Raw genomic sequence first — 20553 nt, 5'->3', positions numbered from 1 at the left:
GAAGGACACTGAGGGGCTGGAGCATGTCCAGGGAAGGGAACGGGGCTGGGGAAGGGGCTGGAGCACCAGGAGCTGCTGAGGGAGCTGGGAAAGGGGCTCAGCCTGGAGAAAAGGAGGCTCAGGGGGGACCTTGTGGCTCTGCACAAGTCCCTGACAGGAGGGGGCAGCTGGGGGGTTCAGGCTCTGCTCCCAGGGGACAGGGACAGGAGCAGAGGGAATGGCCTCAGGCTGTGCCAGGGGAGGTTCAGATTGGATATTGGGGAAATTCCTCCTGGAAAGGGCTGCCCAGCCCTGGCACAGCTGCCCAGGGCAGGGGTGGAGTCCTCATCCCTGCAGAGATTGCAAAGCCATGTGAATGTGGCACTTGGGGACATGGGTTGGTGGTGGCTTTTGCACTGCTGGGGGAATGGTTGGACTCTTAGAGGCCTTTTCTAACCTCAACAATTCAATTTGGGGGCCCGGATCAGCCCTGCCCCAGGACTTGTGTTCGGCTGGAAACGGCACCGCAGCTCAGCTGTGCTCCTGCCCCCTGTGCCTTTGGTGCTTTCTGTGCTCGGGGTGGGTTCCTGTTCCTGGAGCAGAGCCCCTCCCAGACCACCCATCAGCAGTTCCAGTGTCCCGGACCACTCTACCTTCTCTCCGCGCTGGTGTTTCCATCACCTGCTGGGCACCAGCCCCCCCAGTGCCACCAGTGTCCCCAGTGCCAGCAGCCCCTCATCCCTCCCCTTTTACCCCGCTGGCACTGGGAGCAGGGGCTGATTTTGGAGGCTGGGCTGGGACCCCTCCTTCCTCCGGCGCCGGGGGTGTCAGGGCGTGCTGTGGGAGCCCGCGGTGGCACAGGGTGACGCAGGGGGAGCGGCCGGGGCCGTGCGGGCTCTCCCCGCCCCACGCTGCGTGACCCGCCCCGCAGCACGGCAGGGACCGCCCCGGGACCGCCCGGGGGTGGCGCTGGGGACACGCCGGGGTCCCGCACCCCGTTCCCGGTTCGCTGCGTGGGGCCGCCCCCACCACCCCCACCCGCGGGTCCCCGCCGTGTCCCCGGGCGGCGCCGGAGCCGAGCCATGAAGGTGAAGGTGATCTCCGTGCTGGAGGACAACTACATGTACCTGGTCATCGAGGAGAGCACCCGCGACGCCGTCGCCGTGGACGCCGCGGTCCCCAAAAGGGTGAGCGGCCCCCCCCCCCCCCTCCCCCCGGGTGGGTGGCGTGTCCCTCGCGGGGGCGGTGGCCCCACACCGGAGGTATCCGTGCGGACATGGAGCATCCCACCGGCAGGACAGACCCCTCCATCCCGATGGAATGTGGGGTGCGGATCCCTGTCCCCCTGCCCTGGGCCGCGCGGGGATCCCGGGTTCCCTCAGCCGTTCCCTCCCCGTGCCGCAGCCCTGCAGACCCCACAGCAAGCGGGAATAACCCCGAACAGCCCTTTGGAGCGGGTTTCCCGTGCCCAGTCCCGTTTCCCAGGAGCCGGGAAGGCAGCGGCCGGGGTCGCTATGACCCCCGTGTCCCTCTGCCCGGTGTCCCCTTGTACCACCCCCTCAGCGTGCGAGCGCTGTCGCGGGTTTTAAGCGTTTGGTGCTGACTCGGACATTTCCTTCCTCTTGGAGGAGCGGAGTCGGGAGCAGCCGAGGGTTTGTTCCTGGCCGTGAATGTTAAGTTGGCACTCGGAGCCTCCTGGCAGCCGTGCCGGGACTGGCAGTGCCATGTGGCCCTCGCTGTGGCCAGTGGCAGTGACCCCGTGCTCTCCTCTGTGCCTCCACTAAGAAAGCACCGGCCACAAATGCCACTGTTCCCAGGGAATCTGTTCCCATCCACCTGCTCCACTCCGCACGATAGGGTCACACCTGTGTCCCACCGTCACCCTGCGGCTCCTCAGCACGGGGTTTTGGGCGATTCCTCTGCCCGGCGCCACACGGCCATGGGGTGGGGGTGTGTGTGTGTGTGTGTGTGTGTGTGTGTGTGTGTGTGTCACCTCCTCTGCCACTCACCGCTGCTCTGGGTCCCTTTCAGCTGCTGGAGATCATCAGGAAGGAGGACGTGGTGCTCAGGGCCATCCTCACCACCCACCACCACTGGTAGGTGCGGCTGGGTCGGGGCGGCCATGTCCCCATAGGGACAGTGCCCATTCCCAATCCCCTCCTCTGCCCTCAGGGACCACGCCAGGGGCAACGAGGAGCTGGCCCAGCTCTTCCCCGGCCTGCAGGTGTTCGGTGCTGACGAGCGCATCGGGGCCCTCACGCACAAGGTCACCCATGGCCAGGAGCTCACGGTGCGTGGCTGCAGGAGTGTGGGGACATTCGGGGCTCAGACCCCACACACGGGTCCTGCCTGGTGGTCCCCAAGGTCCCCAGTGGGGAGCAGAGTGGGGTGGTCACACTGTCCCCAGTGGCACCGTGGTCCCCAGTGGGGCTGGTGCTGCTGGGCCGTACTCGGCTCTTTGTGCTCTGGGGCAGTTGCAGATGTGGCCCCACGGATTCAAAGCTGGGATGGAGGAGAAATCTCATCCCAACCTCAGCCTGTTTGGGGTTGTGCTGGATGATCCCACCCTCTCCTGGGGCCGGGTTCCAAATGACATCAGAGCAGGCACACCAGGACCCATCCAACCCCCTATCTGATCTGTGACCTGCTGGGCTCCAGGCAGGGCATGGAGAGGTTTGGGGGGGCCTGTTTGTCCCCTTCAGTGGGATCCTGACCCTCTCTCCCCCCAGTTTGGGGCCATCAGGGTGAGGTGCCTCTTCACCCCCTGCCACACCTCGGGCCACATGTGCTACTTCATGTGGGAGGACGATTCTCCGGATGCTCCGGCTCTATTCTCAGGTATCCCACCCACCCATGTGCTCCCCATGGGTTTGGGGACACACTCCCTGTGTGCTGCCTGTCCCCCACACTCAGAGCTCCTGGGGTGATCCCAGCACTCCCTGGCACCCCCATCCCTGGCACTGAGGTCCCTCAGTGCCCAGCCCCCTTTCCCACAGGTGACACCCTGTTTGTGGGGGGCTGCGGGCAGTTCTTTGAGGGGACGGCGGAGCAGATGCACACCAACCTCACCCAAATCCTGGGGACTCTGCCCAAGGACACGGTGAGTGTCCCACACCTCCCAGCCTGGGGAGGGCTCCTGGAGCCAGGAGGGGGCTCGGATCTGGCACCGGGAGCGGGTTTGATGCCGGCTGTCTCCTGCAGAAGGTTTTCTGTGGCCATGAATGCACCGTCAGAAACCTCAAATTTGCCTTGAAGGTGGAGCCAGAGAATGAAATGGTGAAGGAGAAGCTGGCATGGGCCAGAGTAGGTGGCTGTGCCCCCTGTGCCGGGGTAGGGGCTGGGGGGTGTGGGATGGCAGCAGGATTTGGACTCCTCTGCTCCCTCGGCAGCAGCGCGATGATGAGGACCTGCCCACGGTGCCCTCCACGCTGCAGGAGGAGTTCCTGTACAACCCCTTCCTGCGGGTCACGTAAGCTGTGCTGGGGCCCTGCCCCAAAATCCACTCCCCTTTCCCCTCCAGCATCATCCCTTTTCCTGATGGCCTCATGAACCGGTGGGAAATCCGAGCCCAAAGCGAGGGGAGGGAGCCTGGACATGGGGTCAGCCCAGGCCGCCCGTGTGCCCCAGCAGGGCCCAGCACAGGATGGGACTGTCCCCGTTGTCCATCCCAGCAGGGTGGGGGTCCCATCCTGTCCCCATGGGCACAGCAGGGCTGTCCTTGCAGGGAGGAGCCTGTGCAGAGGTTCACGGGCAGAACGGACCCTGTGGAGGTGCTGAGGATGCTGCGCTCCGAGAGGGACAACTTCAAGAAGCCCAAGGAGAGGCCCAACCCCCAGGCCATGCTGGCCTTTGACTGGGGGCTCTTCGGGCCCTTCCTGGAGAAGAAGTGACGTCCCCATGGTGCCAGGGCTCCCTCCTGGCTGTGCCCAGCTTGGATTCACTCCCAGCTGGGGACTGGTTTTTGTTTTTAACCTGCTTGTTTGAGGCTGCTCTGCTCCCCCTCCGGCACCACGTCCGGCTCCCCGGGCCTGGGAAGTTCCCTGTGGAGCAGCACCTGGATACCTTTGGAGAGCCCAGGCTGTGGTGACCCCCCCTTGGTGCTGGGATGTGGCTGCTGCCAGCAGAGGGTCAGGACATGGCTTGGAGCAGGGGACACTCCCAATTTTGGGGTCAGTGCAGGAGCTGCCACGTCCTGCAGCCCCGTGGCCACAGAAGGGAGCCAAGGAAAAGTTGGAATGCTCCGGGATGGTGGAGCTGTGCCGCACAGACCACCAGGCTCCCCTGCCTGCACTGCCAGGCCTGGGGGCTGTATCCCATTCCCAGGGGTTGTGGGATGCAGCCACGTGGCTCTGGAACCTCTGGCAGCCCTCCTGGCCCTCCTGTCCTGCTCCAGCCACCCTGGGCCTCTCTCAGGCCAGGGATGGGGGTGGAGGCTTGGATCCCCACGGGAAGCTGGGAAGCCACTGGTGTCACTGGTACCCACCCAACTCCAGCCCTGTGCTAACAAAACCTTCATCACAGCAGGGTTTGGGTGGGGTTTTGTCCCACCTTTTTTCCCCAATTTTTCCAGTAGGTCATAAAAGGATTTGTGTAGGGATTTGTGACCCAGTCGCTGCCTTCGGAAGCCCTCAGACAGATGGGGTGTCCACGATCTGCCCCAACCCCTCTGGCTTTGGGAGGGATTTTCCCAGGTGGGACAGATTTTAGGCAGCAAACACCAAAGAGCTGCCAGGCATGCCTTGCTCTTTGCTTTCTCCAGGATAAAAACTGGAAAACACTTGGTGCCAACTCCGTGGACATTGCCTTGTCCTCGGGCTGGGGACCAGCTGGGGCTTCCAGGCCTCCCCAGCCTTCACTTTGTGCAAAATCAGGGCTGTGTTTTACTTATTTTTAAGCTGAGAAAGGAGCAGAGTTTTATTTGCAGGTGTGGGAGGCACTTTACACCAGTAAAGTCATTCCCTGTTTTTTTTTTTTTTTTTGTGGAGAAAATGAGGGTTTCATGGCAGCTTCCAGCACTGGAATAGAATTGATTTCAGGGTTTTTCATGTGTGGACTGTGAACTTCTTTGTTGCCACTGGAGTCTGGTTTAGGGCTTTTTCCTTTGCTACAAACTGGAACAAGGTTTTCTTTTTTCCTTAAGTTATAGCTTGGATTTACTCCCCTCCATGGAAGGGGAAGGATTGATCCAGCTGCAAAAGCTCCCTTGGTACCATGGCCTGAATTCCTCAGTTTACATGAAATGCTGGAGTTGTGGATGTCACCTGGGTGTTCCTTTGGAATTTGATTTATCCTGGGAGCAGGGTGTGTTTAACCTGTGTGTTTAACCAACTCTGAGCCTGCTCCACAGCTCAAAGCTGGGACAGATTCCAGCTGTTCCTGGTGCCAGGGCAGGAAGAGCCACCCAGAATGCCCAGAACAGGGATCCCAGGGTGTCCTGGGTAGCTTCAGTGACCTCTGTTTGTGTTGGTGACCTGGGAACTGGGGAAGTGACAAAATGTAGAGCCCTGATTATTTAATTTCCAGCTAGTCTAGCTTAATTGATTGTGCATTTCTGGGCTGATGTGCACATGCTCAGCAGACACCAACTGTGCTGTGCACTGATCCATGGTCTCAGCATTCCAGGCTCGAGCCTCTCCCTGTCAAAGATGTTTTCTGGTTTAGCAAACCCCTGGGTGTTACAAATCTCTGCATGGAGAAGGGAATTCCCTGGAAGCACCAATTTGCTCCTCAGGAGGGTGGGAAGGGGGCAGCAGTGGGAGGTTGATGCCTTAGAACACTGTGAGGTCATTAACAATCAGCAACACCTGAAAAATGGAAAGTTTTTAATTAAAAACATGAAAATCATCATGTGCTCTGTGGATTCATTGGAATAAAGTGCAGAGGAGGCTTTGGTTCCTGCCAGTCACAAGGTCAGGAATTATTTTCTCATAATTTAGGGATGTTATCCACTAGTAACTGCCTGTTTTGTCTGGATTTAGGGATATTATCCCTCAGTGAGTGGCTGCTGAGGGTGGCTAAGTGGGACAATTCTGTGACTCCCTGCTGTGTGTTTGGGAAGAAAAGAGAGAGATGTAATTGCTCTTGGTATAAATTACTATAATTTAAGGAAAAGAAATTACAAGGATTTTCTGCAGCATTCACTCCAGTCCCATTCCAGCAGGCACTGATCCAGCCCCAGGGATGAGCCCAGGCTTTGGATCCCCCCTCTGAGGGCACAGAAGCTGCAGGGCAGTGCAATGTGAGAACTCCAGGCCTAATGAGACCATTTCTAATGAAATGAGGATGTTGCAGCAGAGGCATCCAAAGAATTGAGTGCTGTGACAATCCAGCAAGGCCTGGGGGAGGAATATTGGGATGTGGCACAAAGCTCAGTCTGGAGATGAACTTTAAATCCTGGAATTCCTCCATTCTGGCAAGAATGGGGCTGTTGGAGCAGTGCAGGGTCAGTCCTTCCAGCCTGGTTTGCATTTCTGCCTCTCTTGATGTGTTTTCTGTCAGACTTTGGAGTTTATTCACATCCCCTCATCCTAAAGCTGAAGGAATGAGCAGTGCCAGAGGCAGGAATTGCACAGAGCTCCAGCAGTCCTTGGAGAATCCCAAATGTGAGTTCAGAAGGCACTGAGTGTCTGCCTGGGCTTGGCAGCCCTCACCACTTGATGTTCAGGGCAGTGTTTGCCCTCTCCACGGCGTGGTATTCCGTGTGCAGCACTTCCAGAGCCTTCTCTGAGCCCCAGCCTCCTAGCCAGTGCTCGTACAGCTCCCCCACAGCCTGGTTTTCCTCAGGAATCTCAGCCCTTGGAGATTCGTACAACCTCTCCACTTGCTGCAGCTCCTCCTTGCTGGATTCCCCCTCCAGTTTGATCTGCCCTCCTCCATTCAAACAGCCTGGGGGAAAAAAGGGATCAAGAACTTCAGCAGGAAAACCATCCTAAAAAAATTCCAGTTGATTTCCTCTGCTCCTGCAAAGAGCTGCAGGAATGAAAACACCTCAGGACCTGAGGTTCACCCCTGGTTATCTCTCAGCAGCAGGGCCCTGGGGCTGGGAGATCCTGGGCTGGCTCCAGCTGGGAATCTGCCAGAGCTGCTGCTCTTATCTCCTCCCTCCAGAACAGAGCCAGAGCCCAATCCAGGTGAGTCCAGCCTTGGGGGCTCAGCCGAAGGAAAGGGAAAAGTTCTGGGAGTTGGGCTGAGCAGCGGGAGGCTCCCAGAGCTGTGTGGATCCTTGGGAAGGAGCAGCTCCAAGAGCCAGGAGTGGCCCCTCAGCATCAGCCCAGGCTGGGCTCAGGCTGCCCCTGCTCCCTGCCAGCACATCCCAAGGGAGTCAAGCAGGCAGGAAAAGGAAAATGGGATAAGATAGGTAGGAAGTGACTTTCTCCACCAGCCACAGCAGCATTTTCTGAACGTGTAATGGTCATGTTTGGGCAATTTTAGGGGAAAAAGCCCCTCAGGTACCAAAGAGCTCAGGAAATCTTCCTTAGAAGCAATTAATCAATTGTGTGATGGAATTTAGCTGCAATTCCTTAAATCCTGAGGAATTACTGGCTCAGAGGTAGGAAAATCCACAGCTCTGGATCTGTGATGCTGTGGCTGTCACACCTCTCAAGAGTGTGAGAAATCACCCATTTTTCCTGCACTAAATTCCCTGGAGCTCCTCCCAGCCCTGGATGTGCCCCTGGGCAGCCTCACCTGAGGGACAGGCCATGACCTCCACGTAGTGATAGGGGCACTTCCCGCGTTTCAGCTTCTGCACCAGGTTCTGGATGTTCCTAAATCCATAGGCCAGAGCAAACTGGAGCAGGACCACTCCATCCCTCTCCAGGGTCACCTCCTGGAAGTCCTTGTTCCTGAGGGAGCAGAGCAGAGCAAATGTCTTCTCCAAATGAATTTCTATTTTAAACTTCAAAGGGCCCCGTGCTAAACCCAAATTCTTTGTGAATCTCATTTAAGAGCTGTCCTAGTTCTGTGCCATCCAAAGGAAACATGAAGGAATTCCTTCCAGAGCCTTCTCCAGGACTGTTTGAAGCACCTGAGCAGAGTTTGCTGAAGGACACCTGTGCTGGATAAAGCTCAGCCAATGGAGCCTCTCCCTGTAACAGACCTGAGTTCCTTCAGCCAACATTAATGGAGCCCCCGAGGGGATTTTTAACTTCTACTGGATCATAAAATATGGGGACAAAGCCTGATTGAAGGATTCCAGATTCCTAAGGTTAGTGGGAATACCTGCTCCTGATAAAAAAGTAAGTAATTTGATTTTTATCAAGTATTTGAGACTGCTTTTTCTGCTTCCTAAATGAGGGAATCCTAAACATAAACACTGCTCATTAGGGATATAATTAATTCCAAGGGATACACTAAATTAGAACTGGGAGGCCAGAAGGAATCTCAGGTGGATGAGCCTCAGTGCCCAAACTCAGATGATTTATTTCCTGTTTCATTACAGTTAAACAGAGCCCCAAAGCCCCTCCCCAAGGTTTTCTGGGATCAATAATTAGTGACAAATCTACTTGATTGGCCTGATCCCAGGTGAGGAATCCCAGCTCCATGACAGCTCTGCCTTCTCAATTATTCAAAAAACTGTCAGTGGAAAAATCCATCAGGCCAAACTCCAGCGTGTGAGTGGGAAAGGGGCTGGAATTCTCCCTGGGAAGGGCTGCATGGAACTGGCTGATTTATTGCTCAGCAGCTGGGGGAGGGAGCAGCCAGCTCTCAGGCCTGGAAGTGAAGTGTTTAACATTGCAAAGAAAGGTTCGGCCCCACAGCAAGGAGAGAATTCCAGAAAAATTGAGTTTTCTGTAGGATTTCAGCTTCTTACTTGAGAGGTTTGTACTGGATTGAGTCCACGTGGATCCCAAAGAGCTCCTGGGCTGCATGTCTGTAGATGTGCTCCAGGTACCCCCCCGAGCCCCCGCCACGGTGGGTGCTGAGCTCCTCTGCTGCAGCACCGCCGAGCCTGCGGAGAGGAGACAACAGCAACTTCAGGGATTTGGGATAAAACAAAGCTCCAGGGGGTTCAGGACAATGGGAGCAGCCAAAAAGCAGCTCCTGCTGAGCTCCAGCTTTTCCCTTTCTCCTGGGAACCAGCTCCAGAGCCTCGTGGTGCCCAGTGGGAGTTGTGTCACCTGGCACAGGTGCCCAGAGAAGCTGTGGCTGCTCCATCCCTGGAAGTGTCCCAGGCCAGGTTGGACACAGCTTGGAGCAGCCTGGGATAGTGGAAGGTGTTGGGGTTGGATGATTTTAAGGTCCTTCCCACCCAAACCATTCCAGGATTCCATATTCTATAATGAAACATCCTGTATAGTTCAGAGAGGTGCTGCTAATGAACCTTTCTGGTGTTTATGTGCCAGGAGCTCTGGGGATGCTCCTCTCACCAGGAAGCAAAGGCAGCTCTGGGTGCTCAGTGCAGAACCAGCCCTGCTGTCACCTCAGACCACAGAATGGGATTCCACCCCACCCCAGTGTGTGCAGCTGGCCCTTGACCAGATGTTCCTCTTCAGTTCAACAACCCCAGGCTCATCTGACATGTCTTAAGTGTCATTTTTTACCAACAGTCTCCTGGAGATTAACTCAGTGACCTAAATATTTGTTATTTCTGCTTTCCTTCTGGGATCTTTGCAGTAGCTCTGGTAATGAGGAGCAGGGACAGCACAGCAATAGCTTTTGCTTCAGGAAATTTTTATCACTGGGACAGAATCTCGCATTTCCCAAAGCCTGAAGCAGGTTTTTGTGGGATGAAAGGAGCTGGAGTGACTGTCCAGTGGAAATCCACCATATTCTGTACATGAAATATTTAAACTCCCAGTTGTACTGGTTCAAGTGACACAAGAAACCAAACCAAGTGCAACCACACTTGTGTAAAACAGCAGGAAAAAGGAAATTCTGAACTCTCTCAATCCTGCAGGAAAGAGAACATGACTGAAATGAGATTTTGTTCTTACATGGTATCCAGGGGACCAGGATCTACATCTGGCAGGGACACTCCTTCTTGTTCCAACAGCTTTAGCACTTCTCCTAGAGCAGAACCAAGCACAAAGAGCTCTTATTTTTGGGATACAGCAAAACAAACCCCACAGAGCAGTCCCTAAACTGCATCTGCATTGTACCAGGGCATGATTTGCACTATTAAAATGTAAATATAGATCAATATCCAACCTCTGTCAGAGGCAAAGAGTTACTAAAGCCAGGGAACACTTTGCGGCTCCCAGAATTAGCTGGAATTGGGAATCTCCTGTGGATCTGCTTACCTGTGGTGATGACACAATCCACATCCCTGGTCTGGAATTCCTGGTTGAAAAAGTCTGGCCTGGAGGCCTCCAGCTTTTTGTCATAACAGGGCATGACTGTGACGTGGTAGATCCTGTCAGGGGGCAGGTGCTGCAAGAGAGACAAGGCTGGGCAGCTGGAGCAGCCAAAATCCTCCCTGTCCTGAGGGAGCTGCATTCCAGGAGCAAAGGAGAGTGGTGGAAATGCCTCAATGCCCCTGGAACAATCCCCCCTATTACTGAATATTTGTGTATATTTATATATTTATACATAAATGAAATTATTTCACCCCTAGAAGCCAATTTCAGCTGCAGTCAGTGCCTGCATTTATGGTCCTTCACAGGTTTCATGGAATCCTGGAATGGTTTGGGTTGGAAGGGACCTTAAAGCCCATCCAATCCCACCCCTGATACCTTCCACTGTCCCAGGTTGTTCCAAGCCCTGTCCAGCCTGGCCTTGGACACTTCCAGGGATCCAGGGGCAGCCACAGCTTCTCTGGGAATTCCATCCCAGCCCCTCCCCACCCTCACAGGGAGGAATCCCTTCCCAGTATCCCATCTAACCCTGCCCTTTGGCAGTGGCAAGCCATTCCCCCTTGTCCTGGCACTCTACGCCCTTGGAAATAATCCCTCTCCATCTTTCCTGAGGCTCCTTTTAGCTCCAGGAAGTTTCCCCCACTCCAGTGCAATGATCCAAGGTCAGGCAGAGAAGCCAATCCCTAATTAAGCCATTAGGGAATAAACTTCCTCCCTGCTCCCACAGCTCAGCCCCTGCTCAGCAACCAGGCCATGGTCTGGAGTCCCACAAGAACCTCGGGATCATGCACGAAATAAGCACAGCCTGAGGAAACAGGTCACTGACCCCAGGCCATTGTTTCAGTCTCTTGTGCCAAATATTCCCAGAAGCTGCCAAATTCTGTCCCAAATCTGCAGCTGCCAGCATCTGCCTCATGTAAGTGTCAAAGCACTGCTCGTTAGTGGCCAGTAAGTCCCACAATAAATCCCACTGGGTGCTGCAGCTCCTTCCCGGCCAAATCCAGGCTGTTTGTTTAAACTCCAGCCTGTGGATATCCAGCTTCCATCTGGAAAGATTCCAAAGGTTACAGACTAAGAACAGAAACAGAACATCCATCAGGATGGGAATGAGGGATCATTTTTAGACAAGCCAGGATCTGCACGTAAGCACCGACTGCAGCCTTGGCTTGGGGTCACTCAGTGAGAACGATTTGCTGCCTTCTGCAAGGCAATACTGACCCTTAAACGTGTGTAACATAGAGCAAAATTTTTAAAAGTTCAGCCTAAAGTCTCCAATTTGAGGAGTTTTCCATTAAGAAGAGCATTTTTAGAGCTTTACCTGCTGCTCTGCAAAGTAGCCCTTGACCAAGGAGCCCATGACCTGCTGGGGAGATTTGGTGGTGCTGATGTAGGGAATGATGAAGCTGCCGTGGGTTTTCTCTGCGTAGCAGATCCAACCTGGAAGGAACAGAATCAGCAAATTAAATGAACAAATAAGAAGCAAGCCTTTACTCTGCTTACTCTCCCCAAACCCCAGGTTTAATGTGCATTAATAACCATTTTCAGCCTCAGTTCAGCACAAAAAGCACAGGAACTGTAACACCAAATTCATTTTAGAGATGTCTCACCACTGCTTTAACACCAACATCTCTGTGCTGTGAAGAGAATAATCCCTGCAGGTAAAAACTTCCATTTCCACCTTTCTGAGCAGCTGCTGGATTTCTGCTTGCAGCTGTAACTGAACCCATACCTGGGCAGGCAGAGGCCAGCATGGGCAGAGCCTTTTTGTCCTCTGCTTGTTTGTGGAAGCGCCTCACAAACTCTCGCTGGCTCTCCAGGAGGCTGAAGTTCCTGGAGAAGGTTGTGTCAAACACGTAGTGCACACCTGGGCAGGACAGCAGCTGGGTTAAACCCACAGGATACAGCAAAATACAACACAAAAACTTCCACTTGAACCAGAGTGAAACTTGGTTACAGGCACCAAGGCCTGCAGTTGAGAGGGAACAGTTTTCAGCACAGCAAGAGGAGCAGAAGTGACAGGAGAGATGGAAATCTAAAATGTAAAGTTCTTTTAAATGGTTCTTTACAGGTTTTATAGAATGATGGAATGGTTTGGGTTGGAAGGGACCTTAAAGATCAGCCAGTTCCATGGGCAGGGACACCTTTCACTACCCCAGGCTGCTCCAGCCTGGCCTTGGGCACTCCCAGGGATCCAGGGGCAGCTTCTCTGGGAATCTGTGCCAGGGCCTCCCCACCCTCACAGAGAATTCCTTCCCAATATCCCATCTGACCCTGCCCCCTGGCAGTATAAATAATTTCCCTTGTCCTGTCACTATCTGCCCTTATAAAAAAATCCCTCTCCCTCCTTTTTCCAAGCTTTCCCTCCCTTACTCCAAGTTTATTACACGACTGAAGTTGTGGAAAGTTTGGAATCCACGTGGGGGTTAAACCCCATCCATTTGTGCTGAACCCTCAGCCCCGAGTCCCCTCAGAACACAATGCCACACTTGCCTAAGCTCTTCAGGAACGTGGTCAGCTTCTTTGCTGTCTCCAGAACCCCCAGTTTGCACCTTGCAGCCAGGGAGGCTCTGGACTGGGGTGAAACAGAAACCACCACCAGCTTCTGCTCGTTGGCAGCAGCAGCCTGGGATAAAACCAAACAATCCCAAATGAACTTGGCACAGGCACAACTGTCAGCACCACAGAGCATCTCCCACACTCGCTCTGAGGCAGGAATTTAATGAAATTAAATTTAATTAAATCCTTCCAAACTCTTTAGAAAATGAGAATAAACCACACCAGTGCAGCAAGACCAGCCTGGGATCCTTCAGGGCTCTGAAATTCCCTTTTCCTGTGGGTTTTCTGCAGAGGGGAGAGGGACCCACCTTGTTGAGAGCCAGCACTTTGCAGAGCTCCTCGTGGCTCTGCTGGCTGATTAAAACACTCTCAGCTGAGGTGATGCAGCCACTGCAGGCCAGGCAATCGTTCAGGGTGATTTTTGCCTTTTCCAGCCTTTGTGCCTCCCCATCCTACAAAGAAACAGAGCAGGCTCAGTTCTGATCCCAGCACAGAATTTAAGGAGCAGTTTCCCTCCCTTTACTGCAAATAATAATGAAGATGATGCTCTTTTGAAGCCTTTGGTTTATCATTTAAAAAGGTCTTTATTTTTAGTAAGATGAGGACAAAGCCCCCTGAAGTTTGCTGCTTTTAATGGGACTATTTGGCACAGAAAGGGGAATTTGCTGAGGGATTTCATCCCAGACCAACTTCATCCCAGGCAGTGGAAGGGAATATTTTTCCTTATATCTGCCCTGAATAAATTGGTTTTCCCAAGAGATTCTCCTCTAATCATCACTCCTCAATAAAGCCAGGAACAGACCAGGAAATGAGGTGCTATTAAAGTTTCAAAATAAGGAACCAGACTCCTTTGGAAGTGCTGTATCCCCTTTTTTTAACATCAAAATCTGGCTAAAGTTCAAAGTTCCATTCCTAGAGGAATTCCCAGCCTGGTCAACTGAGCAATGCCAACTTTTTTTGGTGAAAACAGGAAAAACTCAGCCTGAATTTTGGAAGCAGGAGGCTTCTGGATTCTTCAAGCTTTTAAAGAAAGACTTTGAAATATTATTTTTAAAAGAACACTGCAAGATTTATTTAAAATATCTTGGTTAAATCTCTCTGTGAGTGAGCACAAAAGATGATGTCTCAAAAAAACTGGAACTGCCAATCTTTAAATATTGCTAAAATAAATAAAATGTTCAGCTTATCTGCTCTTATACTGAAAATCATCACTAGTTAATGGCAGTGTTTCAGAGCATAAAAAACTGGAATAAATTGGAATTACTGATTATAAAATAAAATGACTGCTTAGAAATGAATTTATAAATTGAAATGCTTATAAATTAAAGTTTAATACAATCTCAGCTTATCTTCTCTGATACTAATATGATTATGAGTAATTATGAGTAATTAATGGCAGTGTTTCAGAGCGCAAAAGTGGCACAAAATTGGAATTATTGATTATAAATTAAAGAGAAAAAAAGATACAAGAATGCTGACAGCAGCACCTTGGTTCTCTTTGAAGAATTAAATGGATGAACATGACTAAAATACTTAAAATACACTCATTTGTCTAGGTTTTTTACACCCCACTGAACAAAAGACCCCACATACCTGATTGACCTGGAAATAGCTTCCATCGGCTTCGATTTTGATCTTTGCTGCTGCTTTTCCAGGCTTTTTGTCCACTTTTACAGGCTTGATGCATTCCTGAAAGAGGAGCAAAGCCTGGAAGTGAGGAGCTGAGCAAGGGAGAGGGCACTGAACAGAAATAAAGGGATCGAACACCAGTTCTGGAGTGACCCTGGTTCCTCCCCCTCAAAACAGGCTGCATTTTCTCTGAGTTTCTCTTAGCACTGTAAGAAAAATGTCAAAGCAAAGGCTTCTCACCCCTTTTGTACAGGAAGAACACTTCTCCAGCATCATCCCAAACCCACAGGATAATTCTGCTGCTCTTTCTGAAGAACTCAGCTCTGGTTTTGGAGCCTTGGCAGGAACAGAGCCTGGCCAGCCCGGTCCTCCCCCTCCTCCTCCTCCCTAAAATCTGGGAGCAAATCCTGACTCCTGGCTGTAGATCCCAGCCCGTGGAGGTGTGGTCAGTGCCCAGCGTGTGCCTGCTGCCACCGAGGTTTTATTTTGTGACAGAAGGGTCTCTGAGGAGCTCGGCTGGGCTGCTGCCACTTCGCTCTGGTGTCCCAGCACGAGTCCCAAGGGTTTTTCTGCATTTTGTGCAGTTTTTGTTATTTAAGCACCCCGTGACTCCCTGTCCCACTTCTCCTTTGCCTTTCACCATCCTTCCTCTGCCAGCTTTAGGTTTCCCCCCTAAACTAATCCATTTTTGCTACGCTTTGCAGGATTCAGAGCCTCGCAGGAACAACTCATTCTGATTCTTCCCTTGAAACACGAAAGCAGAGCACATTATTTACGTGAAGAATTCCCTCGGAAACCCAAGTCCTACACGGAGAACTAACAGGGGTTGCTATTTCCCTTTCCACTCATCTCATCTCGGCTCGGTTTTTCTGCTGCATTTCTCAGCAAACACATCCAGGATGAATAGTCCGCATTTACCCAGCGCCTGAAGCCTCCGACAGGAGCAGAGCCGATCCCCGCTCGCTGCCCATTCCCTCCCGAACGCTGTGCACTCCCTCCGAACGCCTGCGAGGCAACCGGCCAGGCTCCAGCTTTAACCGGGGAGGCCCCACACTAACACAGCACACGGCTATTCCCCATCGGGCTGCCAATGGCTCGGGCTGGCTATTCCCGATCGGGCTGGGAATGACTCGGCTGCTGCTCCAAGATCTCGGGCTGCTCCGGATCCTTGCCCTGCGCGGTAGTGGAAGGGACAGCGCGGAATTTTCGGTTTTATCCCTTTTTCCATTCCCAACCGCAGAGGGGAGAGGTCTGAGGGGGCTGGGCACGTTCCCCGCGCGGCGACAGCGCGAGGGGCAAAGAGAGCTGAGGGTGGCACCCCCCGCCTCCCCTCAGGGCTGGGTCCGCGCCCTCCCCAGGGTCCGCCCCGCGGGTCCCGCGGCGGGGGCAGGGCCTGACAGCCTCGTGAACCCCCGACCCCGGGAGTCCCCAGCCCTGTCAGCCCCGGCGCGGCCCCACCTGCGAGGGCGCGATGAAATCGTCGAGCTCCGTGAGCTGCAGCACCCCGCTGAACCGGGCCGCCATCGCCGCCGCAAAGCGAGCCGCCACACTGTCGTAACAAGGCCCGCCACACCGCCGCAAAGCGAGCCGCCACACCGTCGTACAACGGGCCCGCCACACCGTCGTACAACGGGCCCGCCACACCGCCGCAAAGCGAGCCGCCACACCGTCGTAACAAGACCCGCCACAGCGCCGCAAAGCGAGCCGCCACACCGTCGTAACAAGGCCCGCCACAGCGCCGCAACTGTAATATCAAATCGGGCATTTTTGCTCTGTTTGCTATTTTTTTGGAATAAACTAATAATGTAGAAGGTCGTTTGGCGTCCTAAACAAATATAAAGGTGTCAGCGCTAGGAAAATTTGGCGGTAGCTGCTCTTCTTTCACGCACACCATGGTGGCTGTTGAGAATCTCCTGCCTCAAGGGGAACCCCAAAATTAAATGCCAGCGAATGTTTCAGGCTCTGAAAGGTTAACAGTAATAATAATAAGAATAATAATATAATTTGTGAGAATTAGGTACACAATTAGGTGACGTTCCCCCTGCGGCTCCTGTGTCCCGTTTGGGACGGGGGTGGTGGGGCAGCTCCTGCTGGGTACCTGCTCATTTATCGGACCCTGCGTGCAGCACGAAAGGGTTAAACCTTCCCGTTCTTCCCCTGAGGTAAATCCCCGCAGGTGTCGGCACAGCCGGGGGCTGAGGGGGTGCTTAAGGACAGGATTTAGGGCTGGGAACAGTTGGAGTTCAGGGAGAGTGAGAGATGGGGTTTAGTTGAGTTTTGTTCTGCTTTTCATGACTGGGCTGTGCAGGACCTGGCATCCACTGCAGGTGACTCTGCCCACACCCCTGTGTGTACATATTTATATTTACGTTTATACCTGCACACGTTAAGCTGCTCTGTCACATCACCAGGTGTCAGCCTTGCTGTGAGAAGCACCTGGGGACGCCCAGAGCCTCTTCCCAGGTGCTGGACTCCTACAGGAGATCCTTTTCTTGGAGCTTCTTGGTACTGGGGAATAAGGAATGCTGAACAGGTCGGGCTGGGGCACTGCTGAACACATTTCTGCTCTCTAGAGAGGCTGCTGGGTCACCAAACCTCAGGAGAGAGGAAAAGCAGACGTCAGAGCAATTACCTTTCCTTTTTTTAGCTTGTTTGGATTGCAGTTCGGGACAGGGTTGGAGTGGTAGCTGTAGGTGGTTTTTGACTTGTGCAATGCAAATATTACAGAAGAGAGAGGAAGGGAGGGAGAAACCAAGGAAAATCTCATGTAAACCTCCAGGAAGGTACAGGGGAACGGTTGGGGTTTCATTCCAGCCATAAATGGATATTTGATGCTGTTTGGCCTTTTGTGTCTTCATTGTCTCTGTGATGCTTCCTTCAGGGTGCAGGAGGCAGCCGTGGGAGGGCTGTGTGGCCAGGGCAGGGTTTGCTCTGCAGTTCCCGCAGCAGGGGATAAATCAGGATTGGGTTTTAGAGGGGTAGGAATGTTTGGCGGTAGGAAAAGGCCTCTTAGACCCCTGGCTTCCCTCTCTCTTTGCAAATTAAAAGCCCCCTCGAGTGAGGGGGCACAGGCAGCTGAGGGTGGGGTCACAGCATCACTGAGGTTTAAAAAGACCTTTCAAAATCCAACCATTCCCCCAGTACTGCCAAGGCCACCACCAAAACCTGTCCCCAAATCCAGCTTTTAAATCCCTCTAGTACTATAACTCCAGGGCTGGACAAACCTTTGGGTGACAAAATTTTTATTAATCTCCAATTTAAACTTCCCCTGGTGCAACTTGAGGCCATTTCCTCTTGTCCTGTCCCTCGTTCCCTGGGACAGACGTCTTGCATGAGCTGTGAAACACAAACCCTCAGTGTCAGGCTCTGCTGACGCCTCTGGCATTTTTGGGTGTGGGCTTAGCAGCACCTTGGAGCCAAAACTGTTTCTTTTCCCATATTCCCAGCTCGTAACTGGAGGCTAGAACAAACAGTGACACAAGCTCCTTAGTGAAGCAAATATTGCTCTGTTTATAAAAACCTCTCTGCTGGTGACATTTAACAAGCACCTGCGTCACCCATGGGGTCACAGGGCTGGTCTGACCTTGCCCATCCTTCCACAGGTCTGTGCCAGGCTCAGAATCCGTGCATTTGCAGGGAAAGGTGGCAGCTGGAACGGCCCCAAATGCTGTGAACATCCCAGTCCCCCATTGCTGGTAAACCCCTGTCCCTCCCAGCCCTGCCACAGCAGGTTCAGGAGGAAAATCCAGGATGAGGCTTCCCAAAAATGCATCTCGTGCCTTGTCCCAGCACCTGTGAGGCTGCCAGCACAGAACGCTGCTCCAGGTGAGGTGGTTGTGAGCCTGGTCCACCCTTAATCCAGGGATGAGCACCTGGAGAGCTCTCCTGGGTGACTCCAGGGCTGGGGACAGGGGTTTGGGGGAGCAGCAGATCTGCTCTGGGCTCTGCTGGCCGGGTCACTGCGGTCACAGCTCTCCCTGTGGGCAGGTTTGGGCAGAGCCTCCTCGTCTGTGCTTCTGGAGAGGAAAGGGAGAAGTTTCACCCAGACTTTGAGATACTGGGGAATTTCCTCCGTGTGCTGAGTCCCTCTAAAGCTGAGCTCTCTCAGGCAGGATTAGAGGAAGAGCCAAGTGCCAGGGATGACCTGTGCTAACAAGGTGATTTTTGTGGGCTGGGAGCTGTTTATTCCTCAAACCACAGGTTTGGCATCACCTGTGTCCCTTTGTCCCCCTCTGGCACCTCCGGGCACCGCCCAGGCTCCAGCAGGAAACCTCTGCTCCTGGCCCTGCAGGGAGAGGAGCTTTGCTCTGGGCTGGGACTGACCTTCATGTCTCCCTTCTTCCTTCTGGTTTTCCCTCCAGAGAACCTTTTGAAAGCTGCTGTTGTGTCAGTCGCTGATCCAAAGGTTTGGACAGTGCAGCTGTGCCCTGATGTGCTGCTCCCAGATTTCCCAGGATTTTTTACCTTGTCTGGACATTTTGCTGCATCTCCATGTGAGATTCACTCCTGGACTCACGTAATGAAGGGATCTGTGATGGACACGAGACACAGGATGAGTTCACTTTCGCTTTTAGACCTGTCTCCAAATCCTCTTCTCATACCTGGGCTGTGCTGCCCCAGCAGGGCCCTGACAGATTTCTCTTCAGGAGACAATGAACAAACATAAAACTAAATTCGAGTTTTTGAAAGTGCTTCCAGGAGCTTCCTTTGCCTTTCTGCCCCCTTAGCACAGCTGGATTTTTCTTTGAGCCTTTATAGCAATTTCCACAGCACCTGCAAGGCTTTAATCTTTTAATGCCCCTTTTGGCTTTTATTCCTGAAGCTTTCTCCCTTTCTGCTCTGTTATTCCCGTTCTTAGACCTCTCCAGGTTCTGGGCCACGTTTGGGGTTAATGCCAGGAGGGCACCGGGATGTCCTGGTGAGTGGTGCCGGCCTGAGGAATTTTGCTGTCGTTTAACTGGTTTTGGGCAAAGCCTGAGCCTTACAGGGCTGCTGTGCCGAGCCAGGGTTAGACCCGGCTTTCCTGAGCCAACACAAAGCCCCTTTGTCCCGGCTGCCTGGCACGGGGCGTGCCCGTGCTGCTGGAGGCGGGATCGGGGAGGATTTCTTGTCCCTTGTCACACCTGGCTGAGCACAGGAACAGTCACTGCCCGCCTCAGGGGCACTGCAGGGCACTCGAGCCGTGCCTGGTGCTACCCAAGCCCAGCCAGCCTGGCTGGGAAGGCTCTGACTCATTTTGGGGCTATCCCACCCTCCGCAGCTTTTCCACAGCCTCTCCCCCACCCAGCGCTGTGTGTTGGTGATCCTGGTGCAGAATTGGGATCGGTTTTTTGGGAGAATGAATCTTGCACAGGGAAAGGAGGCAGAGATAGGGCTCGTGTGTAATTGTGTTGAGCTAAAGGGGATCATTTATTGCAGGTGAGCTCCAAAATCCCCCTCACAGACCTGTGCAGGCCTGGTGGCACCTCTGGGGTGGGCTGGGCAGTCCTGGACGCCTCTCCCAGGGATGCCCCATCCCTGGAAGTGGCCAAGGCCAGGTTGGATGGGGTTTGGAGCCACCTGGGATAGTGGAAGGTGTTGGGGTAGGGACTGGATGATCTCTGCCAACCCCTGAACATTCCATGACTCTGGTCCGGCTGCAGTGGCAGAGCCTTTGTTTCTCTCATATGGAGCCACAGATTCTCCAGCAGTTCCCCATCCAGCACTTTTCTATCTGATCCTGTCACGGACAGCCTGTTTGGAGAGCTGAATTTCCAAAAGGTGCAAAACACCAGAGCTTTGATAGTTGAAACCTGAGGGAAGGATCCCCATCCTGCTCCAGGACACCTCCTCTAGGTATCCTGGAGAAGAGACCTCTCACTCTGAACTCTGTGAATTGGCCAAATTACAGAATGATGATGATTTTTATGGATTTGGGTGGCTTAGGATGGGTGTTGGTGAGAGCCACGCTAATTCTGGGGATCCTCTGAGTCAGATGAGCTGCCTTTGTGACTGGCTGCTGTGCTAATTCCAGAGGAGCTGATAAGGACGTGAAGTGTGCTGAGACAAGTGGGGGTGTGGTGGTGCTGGGAGGTGACAGTGACACCAACAGGAG

At 53.4% G+C, this 20553-nt stretch overlaps 2 protein-coding genes across 3 annotated transcripts; one reads left to right on the top strand and one right to left on the bottom strand.

Moving 5' to 3' along the window:
* Positions 1 to 190: 190 nt before the first annotated feature.
* Positions 191 to 5711, top strand: HAGHL (hydroxyacylglutathione hydrolase like). Of its 2 annotated transcripts, none has more exons than XM_082292454.1 (8): positions 191 to 1166; positions 2011 to 2075; positions 2152 to 2269; positions 2709 to 2817; positions 2976 to 3079; positions 3184 to 3282; positions 3369 to 3448; positions 3704 to 5711. In XM_082292454.1, the coding sequence occupies exons 1-8, from the start codon at positions 1062 to 1064 to the stop codon at positions 3867 to 3869; spliced, it is 846 nt and encodes a 281-aa protein (XP_082148580.1). In that variant the 5' UTR covers positions 191 to 1061; the 3' UTR covers positions 3870 to 5711. The 2 variants fall into 2 exon arrangements, with proteins under 2 accessions (XP_082148580.1, XP_082148579.1); XM_082292453.1 differs by having other exon boundaries at positions 3181 to 3282.
* Positions 5712 to 5888: 177 nt separating this feature from the next.
* CIAO3 (cytosolic iron-sulfur assembly component 3) lies at positions 5889 to 16023 on the bottom strand. Its single transcript, XM_082291910.1, has 11 exons — positions 15918 to 16023; positions 14424 to 14519; positions 13139 to 13282; positions 12765 to 12897; positions 12004 to 12138; positions 11593 to 11711; positions 10221 to 10350; positions 9915 to 9987; positions 8792 to 8929; positions 7666 to 7823; positions 5889 to 6864 (listed from the first exon to the last, which is right to left on the bottom strand). Exons 1-11 carry the CDS (start codon positions 15981 to 15983, stop codon positions 6626 to 6628), a joined length of 1431 nt encoding a protein of 476 aa, XP_082148036.1. The 5' UTR covers positions 15984 to 16023; the 3' UTR covers positions 5889 to 6625.
* Positions 16024 to 20553: the final 4530 nt, after the last annotated feature.

This window comes from Coloeus monedula (genome assembly GCF_965178545.1).
Source record: "Coloeus monedula genome assembly, chromosome: 16".
Taxonomy (NCBI): Eukaryota; Metazoa; Chordata; class Aves; order Passeriformes; family Corvidae; genus Coloeus; species Coloeus monedula.
Note: the sequence above shows the minus strand (reverse complement) of the source record. Positions and strands in the feature narration are given on the sequence as shown.